Source organism: Musca vetustissima, unplaced genomic scaffold, assembly GCF_032173495.1.
Source record: "Musca vetustissima isolate MV318-11 ecotype Yass unplaced genomic scaffold, APGP_CSIRO_Mvet_v1 utg20432, whole genome shotgun sequence".
Lineage (NCBI taxonomy): Eukaryota > Metazoa > Arthropoda > Insecta > Diptera > Muscidae > Musca > Musca vetustissima.
This window is the reverse complement of record NW_026880861.1, coordinates 1-8,137: the sequence shown is the minus strand read 5'-3', so window position 1 is coordinate 8,137 and position 8,137 is coordinate 1. Positions and strand designations below refer to the sequence as shown.

Here is an 8,137-nt window from a genome sequence, read left to right as displayed (position 1 = left end):
CGAGCAAATCGAAAAATATATAGAAACTGTGGTGCCTCATTTATCTTAAATCGGACGAAAATATATACGGGAGCTATATCGAAATCTGGGCCGATTTTCAGGAAACTTGACACGCATCGTTCTAGACCTAATTCATTACGCTGTGCCAACTTTTTTAAAGTTTCGAAAAGGCGTTGATTTTTAATAAAAATATTTGTTTGGTCATATGCCCCTAACCCAGTATACCCTCTTGGTGAATGTAGCGCCTTTAAACTAGCCCGCCAGAAAAAAGTAACACCTCTAAGTAGAACTAGCTGTGGTTAGAAATATTTTTTTTTCGCAAAAATTCGCGAAAACCTTGAACTTTAATTTATTCTCAAAACTGTCGCTAGAATATGGTTCTATGTCTAATAGCTCATCAGTCAGACTTCGAACGTTAAACGGAACGGAAAAAAATTTCGATTTGTTTTTCGAAAATGAAAATCTCGACAGGGGTACTGCTGTTACTCCTCGCTTTGCATCAGGGCAGTCTAATACGGGCCCAAAGTACAAATATCATACGCTATTTTCTACAATTCATTGCCCAAGGTCAGGCGGATGAGAATTTGGAGAATGCCGATAACAATACCCCTTTGCTGAAGGAATATGATTTTATTGTGGTGGGTGCGGGAACGGCAGGTTGCACCCTGGCTGCCCGGCTCTCAGAAAATCCCCAATGGAAGGTATTGCTATTGGAAGCTGGTGGACCTGAGCTGCTCGTTATGGATTTTCCCGCAATAGCACAAATGTTGAAATTAAGTTCGGAAGTTAATTGGAAATATTATACCGTGCCCTCGGATAAATTCTGTTTGGGTTTGTATAATAATAGCTGCCATTTCCCAAGGGGTAAGGTTATGGGAGGCTCATCGGTCCTCAATGCCATGATGTATACCCGGGCAAATCGCCGCGATTATGACAGCTGGGCGGCCATGGGCAATGTGGGTTGGAGTTGGCCGGAGGTGTTGCCATATTTTAAGAAATTAGAGCATTCCTATGTTGAAGATGCCGATCCGCAGTTGGTGGGTCGTAATGGTCCCGTGAAAATTACCTATCCCCATCGACGTTCCAAAGTGGCAGAGGCCTTTGTGGAGGCTGGTCAGGCAGATGGTATCCCCAAATGTGACTACAATGGCAAGGAACAGATTTGCTATTCCTTTATACAGACAACGACAGATGGCCGGTATCGTTGGAGTTCGAATCGGGCCTATTTGTATCCCATCAAGGGGAAAAGGCCGAATCTGCATATTCACAAATATTCTTTGGCTACAAAAATCCTCATAGACCCGAAGACACGCGCTGCCTATGGGGTGAGATTTGAATCGAGAGGACAAACTTTTGATGTGATGGCCCGCAAGGAGGTCATATCCTCGGCAGGGGCCATCAATACCCCACAACTGCTGATGTTGTCGGGCATTGGGCCAGCCAAACATTTACGTCAGGTGGGCATTAAACCCATTGCCGATTTGGCGGTGGGTTTTAATTTACAGGACCATTTGGCCCCCTTCCTCACCTTTACCACAGATGCCGAGACCTTGAAACTGCAGAACTTCTTTGATGTCAATGAGCTGCTACGTTTGGATACCCAAAATAGCACCCTTTCCATACCCGATGGAGTGGAGGCCATTGCCTTTTATGATCTCGATCACAACAATCGCCCGGATGGTTGGGCGGACATGGAATTCTTTATGATCAGCGGAGGTCTGCACACCAACCCGGCCACCGTGAGGGCCTTTAATATGCGTCACGACATCTACAACTACATGTACGAAGATATCCTGAAAAAGGATCTGAACACTTTTATGATTTTCGTTATGAATTTGAGGCCGAAGAGTAAGGGCCGTATTATGCTGCGCAGTAAAGATCCGCATGAGCATCCCTTAATCTATCCGAATTATTTCAAAGACCCCTACGATTTGGATATTTTGATAAGAGGTCTTCAGCGAGCCATAGGTCTGCTGCGCTATCCCTCAATGCGTAAAATAAATGCCCGGCTGCTGGATCGTCCCATTCCGCAATGCCGAAAATATGGTGACATGGCATCGAGACCTTATTTGGAATGTTATCTGAGATATTTCACCTTTACGATTTATCATCAGGCCTGTACCGCCAAAATGGGACCTAGGAGTGATAAAACAGCTGTGGTGGATCCGCGTTTAAGAGTTCATGGTATTAAAAATTTACGAGTGGCAGATGTTAGCATAATGCCAAATGTTATTGCGGGGCATCCGAATGGTCCGACATATATGATTGCCGAAAAGGCAGCGGACATGATTAAACAGGATCATGGTTATATTAGATAAGGTGTTATTTTATGTAAATTGTAATTTAGGTTATAAGGAAAAAAATAAATAAAATAAAAAAAAATCAGGAGCCACCTATGGCGGATTTTTTTTTTAGAGGTGTGGGTTTATTAAAAAACTTGGATTTTTTAAAAAATATTTTACCTTCTCTCAATGTAGGGAGAAAAATTAATTAATAATAATTTCAGCAATAAATCAAAATCGAACGAGGTATATTGACCGCCAGAGAGTGACGGATCGGCTCAAATCGGCTTAAAAAAATGTAGTAATCGTAGTAGCAATTGACCACTTAAACTATGTTGCGTATTGCAGTCGGCTACTCTAAGCGTTAGCGTTCACATTGCGGATTACAACAAAATGCTGCTTTTTCAATTCATTACCCTGCTATTATTGGCTACCTTGCTGCCAGACAAAGTTCAAAGCCAATCGAAGCTACAACACAGCAATATCATAGAATTTATGCTGCAATTTCTGACCAAAGGCCAGAGGGATGAGAATCTGGAAAATAGCGATGAGAAGATTATCCTGCTCAAGGAATACGATTTCATTGTGGTAGGTGCATGAACGGCAGGATGTGTAATGGCTGCCAGGTCCTCAGAGAATCCTCAATGGAAGGTATTGCTCTGGGAAGCCGGAGGTCCGGAACTTTTGGTTATGGATGTGCCAATGTTTGTCCATTTGCTACCCCTAAATCAGGATATAACATGGCAGTATCGCAGCGAACCCTCCAGGGATTATTGTCTGGGTATGACAGAGAATCGTTGTAATTTCCCACGGGGCAAGGTCATGGGAGGTTCATCCGTGCTCAATTATATGTTGTACACAAGAGGCAATCGTCGTGATTATGATCACTGGGCAGGGTTGGGTAATAAGGGATGGAGCTATCGGGATGTATTGCCGTATTTTAAAAAATTGGAAAATTCCACGGTGCCCGATGCGGATGGGGATTATGTGGGGCATGAGGGGCCTGTCAGAGTTACCTATCATAAACGGCAATCACGCCTAGCTGAGGCCTTTGTCAATGCTGGGCCAGAGGATGGCCTACCACAATGTGATTATAATGGCAAGAAGCAACGATGCTATTCCTACATACAAACCACCACAAATCAGGAAATTCGCTGGAGCTCCAATCGTGCCTATCTCTAGCCGCTCAAAGGGAAACGATCCAATCTGCATATCAAGAAACGAGCCTTGGTGACAAATATTTTAATTGGCCCCGCAACAAAAACCGCCTATGGGGTGAAATTTGAATCAAAAGGCCAATCATTTGAGGTCCGAGCACGACTCGAAGTCATATCCTCGGCCGGAGCCATTAATACCCCTCAACTGTTAATGTTATCCGGGGTGGGACCCGGCAAACATTTGCGAGAACTGGGTATTGAACCTTTGGCGGATTTAGCCGTAGGCTTTAATCTACAAGATCACATTTCTCCCGCCCTGACCATCCGCACCAATGAATCGACAATGAAAACCCGGAATTTTTTTGAAGTTTGGGAATTTTTAAGACTCCCCAGGCATGACAGCATGCTTTCTCTGCCGGGTGGTGTGGAAGCCATAGCATTTTATGATTTAGAAAATCCCTCTGAGCCGGATGGTTGGGCCTGATTTGGAAATATTCTTGGCCAGTGGAGGTCTCCATACCAATCCCGTTGTGGTAAGAGATTTTGGTATACGCGAAAAAATCTATCATCAGCTCTATGATGATATTGTGCTCAAGGATGAAAATGTTTTCCTATTATTTCCCATGATCCTGCAGCCACGTAGCCGGGGACGTATTATGTTGAAGAGCAAGGACCCCAGACAGAATCCTCTCATATATCCCAATTATTTTAAGGATCCTTATGATATGAATATCACCATTAGGGGGCTGCAGAAATGCCTGGATATCACAAAACTTCCTTCGATGAGGAAAGTCAATGCCAGGGTTTTGGAGAAGCCTATACCTCAATGTAGAAAGTATTGCGAAGTTACCTTTCGAGAATATTTGGAATGTTATGCAAGGCATTTTACCTTTACCATTTATCATCAATCGGGTACGGCGAAAATGGGTCCAAGCACGGATCGAACCGCAGTGGTGAATGCCAGGTTGAGAGTTTATGGTATACGAAATCTAAGGGTGGTTGATGCCAGCATTATGCCCAAAATTGTGGCTGGACATCCAAATGGTCCGATATTTATGATTGCGGAAAAGGCAGCGGACATGATTAAGCAGGATTATGGATTTTTGTAAACATATGTTTTTTAGAATTTCTTTAATAAAAATTAAAAAAAAAAATGCTCAAGTTTTTCTACGACTTGTGATCGTTTCGAAAAATATTTATTATCCCTAATTTAGGGATCATTTATTTAGGAGGCATATTTTTTTTCTATTACAAAATTTATAAAAATTTATTTCATTATTTTAATTATCTATGTTTTTTATATACAAATCTATCGCACTACTCCAAAAAACATAAAAAATAAATAAATATTAGAAATATAATTAACAGGAAGCATTGAGGTATTTTCCATGAGTGTGTCATTAGTAAGCCTGGGTGTGGTTATCCCGACCTTCCGAATCGTGTTATACCTTCCACTTTTCATGAATTTTTATATCGTACGATGAAGATCATATGCCGCCACTACTTCCTAACATAAATTCGTATAAGATTTTCACTTCTTTAGATGTGATATGACCGATGATCCCAAAATGCCGGTGTGGCTCCCTGAAACACCGTTTTCTGCATGCAAAAATCACATCATATAATTATTTTCTATGCCTATAAATATCCATGATCTTGCTTAATCATATCCGCTGCCTTCTCGGCAATCATAAATACCGGACCATTTGGATGTCCGGCAACAATTTTGGGCATAATACTGGCATCGACCACACGCAAATTTCGTATACCATAAACCCTCAATCTTGCATCCACCACAGCTGTACGATCAGACTTTGGTCCCATTTTCGCTGTACCCGATTGATGATAAATTGTAAAGGTAAAATATCTCGCATAACATTCCAAATATTCGCGAGAGGTAACCGAACCATATTTCTGACATTGAGGTATGGGTTTATCCAATACCCTGGCATTGATTCGCCTCATCGAAGGATGTTTGGTGAGTTCAATGCATTTCTGTAGACCCCTTACGGTTATGTCCAAATCGTAGGGGTCCTTAAAATAATTCGGATAAATGAGAGGATATTTTTTGGGATCTTTACTCTTGAGCATTATGCGTCCCCGGCTTCGCGGTTGCAGGATCATGGGGAAGATTAGGAAAACATCATCATCCCTGCGCACAATGTCATCGTACATTTTGTGATAGATATCGTCGCGGACACCAAAGGCCCTCTGGGTGGCTGGGTTGGTGTGGAGACCACCACTTGCCAGGAAGAGTTCCATATCCGGCCAACCATCCGGTTCGGTGGGATGATCTAAATCATAAAATGCTATGGCTTCCACACCTCCTGGCACCGAGAGCATGCTGTCATGGCTTTGCAGGCGCAGTAATTCATTGACATCGAAAAATTGTTCCACTTTCAGGGTAGATACATTTGTGTAGAAGGTCAGGGCGGGGGCAAAGTGATCTTGTAGATTAAAGCCGACGGCCAGATCTGCCAAAGGTTCTATACCCACTTCACGTAAATGTTTGGCTGGCCCCACCCCCGATAGCATCAGCAGTTGAGGTGTGTTGATCGCACCTGCCGAGGATATGACTTCGAGGCGAGCTCTTACCACAAACGATTGGCCATTTGATTCAAATTTCACCCCATAGGCTGTTTTAGTTTCGGGGTCAATTAAAATCTCCGTCACCAAGGCTCGTTTCTTTATATGCAGATTGGGGCGTTTCCCTTTGAGCGGGTAGAGATAGGCACGATTGGAGCTCCAACGAAATTCCTGATTTGTGGTGGTTTGTATGTAGGAATAGCAGCATTGTTTCTTGCCATTATAATCACAGCGCGGTGTACCATCCTCGGGGCCAACATTGACAAAAGCCTCGGCGACACGAGAATGGCGTTTGGGACATGAAACCTTCACGGGACCCTGGCGCCCAACGTACTCCGCATCCGCTTCTGGTACCACAGAACCTTCCAGCTTTTTAAAATATGGCAAAACATCCCGATAGCTCCATCCCTCATTACCCATCGCGGCCCAGGTATCATAATCTCGACGATTACCTCGCGTATACATCATATAATTGAGCACGGATGAACCACCCATTACCTTGCCACGTGGGAAATTGCAGCGACCATTTTTCAAACCCAAACAATAATCCTTAGAGGGTACGGTACGATAGGCCCAATTTATCTCACGATTTAGCTGCAGGAAATGAGCGAAAATGGGCACATCCATAACGAGAAGTTCTGGGCCTCCAGCTTCCAGTAGTAACACCTTCCATTGGGGATTCTCGGAGAGCCTGGCAGCCATTACACATCCTGCCGTTCCCGCACCCACCACAATAAAATCGTATTCCTTGAGCAGGGTTATTTTGTCGTCACTATTTTCCAAATTTTCATCCCGCTGGCCATCGGCCAAAAATTGTAACATAAAGGGAATTATGTTATTGTGTTGTATTGCCTGGCCCCGCACTTTGACGAGTGGCAGGACAGCCACCACAAGGAATGGGAAAAAAATTGAAAATTTCATTTTCGCAAAAAACCGCCAATCCGCTGAGCAGTTCTTAACGCGCCCGCTTGAAAAACTCAACTGCAGTAACTAAGTTCGGTTGAAGTAACAGAATTTAACTTAGCCAGATCTGGAGAAATTCTAATTTGTTTAAAAACAAAAATCTCCCACCCTCTCCACTCCCTCTGTGGATTGGATGCTCCATCGCACAATATATTGTGTTTCAATTTCATTTTCATTCAAAATCCATTAATGACAGGTTTATATGAATGTGCATCATGACGTCCATAATTATTTGATTTGACGTTTACAGTGGGGTTCAGAAACTCAACACAGCAGAATTTAATCGATGCATATCTCAGCAACATCTCCACTCCCTTGGGGAGGTACGAGGAAGATGGAGAGATTTGATGTCATTAAAAATTACGTTCAAGCTCACATGTAAGAAGCTTGTAATTAATAACAAACAAAAAGCCGGTAATCATGTTGTTGTAAGCAACAACATCATGTTGTTGTTGTCAAAAACAACAACTTTTATTTTAATTCTAGGTAAAATTAAGGAATTATTTCAATAATTGGGAAATTTTATTCGTGGGAAAATTTTTGTGGAAGGACGACAGAAAAATGGTCCGCAGAGGTGGAAGGCAAGGAAAGGGCATTTAAAAAAATATATCTTCGGGGCTACCACAAGGCGTGGATTTTTTTAAAATATTTTTTTCTGAAGCTACCACCAGGCGTGGATTTTTTAAATATTTTTTCGGAAGCTACCACAAGGAGTCTGTCCTGTACAGATCGCATTTTTTATTCGAATTGGATGAAAATCGGCATAACTCATTAATTTAGTCCAAGGACGAACCCTATTGAAATTTGGAAAAATCGGATCAGATTTATATTTTGGTCCGATTTAAGGTAAATGGTGTAGCAAAGTCCCCATATATCTTTCGATTTGCACGAAATTTTGCACAGCCTAATGATTTAGGTCTACAATGATGTGTGTTAAGTTTCCCGGAAATCGGTTCAGATTTAGATATAGCTCCCATATATATTTTCGACCGATTTAAGGTACATGGTGCACCAAAGTCCCTATATATCTTTCGATTTACACGAAATTTGGAATAGCGTAGTGAATTGAGTCTAGAATGATGTGTGTTAAGTTTCGTGAAAATCGGTTCCAATTTAGATATAGCTCCCATATATATTTACGTCCGATTT

The 8,137-nt window shown here is 42.3% G+C and overlaps 2 protein-coding genes and 1 pseudogene across 2 annotated transcripts; 2 read left to right on the top strand and 1 right to left on the bottom strand.

Moving 5' to 3' along the window:
• Nucleotides 1–455: 455 nt before the first annotated feature.
• On the top strand, nucleotides 456–2,328 carry LOC133326740 (glucose dehydrogenase [FAD, quinone]-like). Its single transcript, XM_061535349.1, has one exon. The coding sequence runs from the start codon at nucleotides 456–458 to the stop codon at nucleotides 2,316–2,318; it is 1,863 nt and encodes a 620-aa protein (XP_061391333.1). The 3' UTR covers nucleotides 2,319–2,328.
• A 347-nt stretch (nucleotides 2,329–2,675) lies between these two features.
• On the top strand, nucleotides 2,676–4,548 carry LOC133326737 (glucose dehydrogenase [FAD, quinone]-like; annotated as a pseudogene).
• Nucleotides 4,549–5,077: 529 nt separating this feature from the next.
• LOC133326734 (glucose dehydrogenase [FAD, quinone]-like) lies at nucleotides 5,078–6,946 on the bottom strand. Its single transcript, XM_061535346.1, has one exon. The coding sequence runs from the start codon at nucleotides 6,944–6,946 to the stop codon at nucleotides 5,078–5,080; it is 1,869 nt and encodes a 622-aa protein (XP_061391330.1).
• Nucleotides 6,947–8,137: the final 1,191 nt, after the last annotated feature.

Excerpts from the sequence above, each read along its gene's own strand:
- LOC133326734 (XM_061535346.1), bottom strand. The coding sequence starts at position 6,946 with ATGAAATTTTCAATTTTTTTCCCATTCCTTGTGGTGGCTGTCCTGCCA.
- LOC133326740 (XM_061535349.1), top strand. The coding sequence starts at position 456 with ATGAAAATCTCGACAGGGGTACTGCTGTTACTCCTCGCTTTGCATCAG.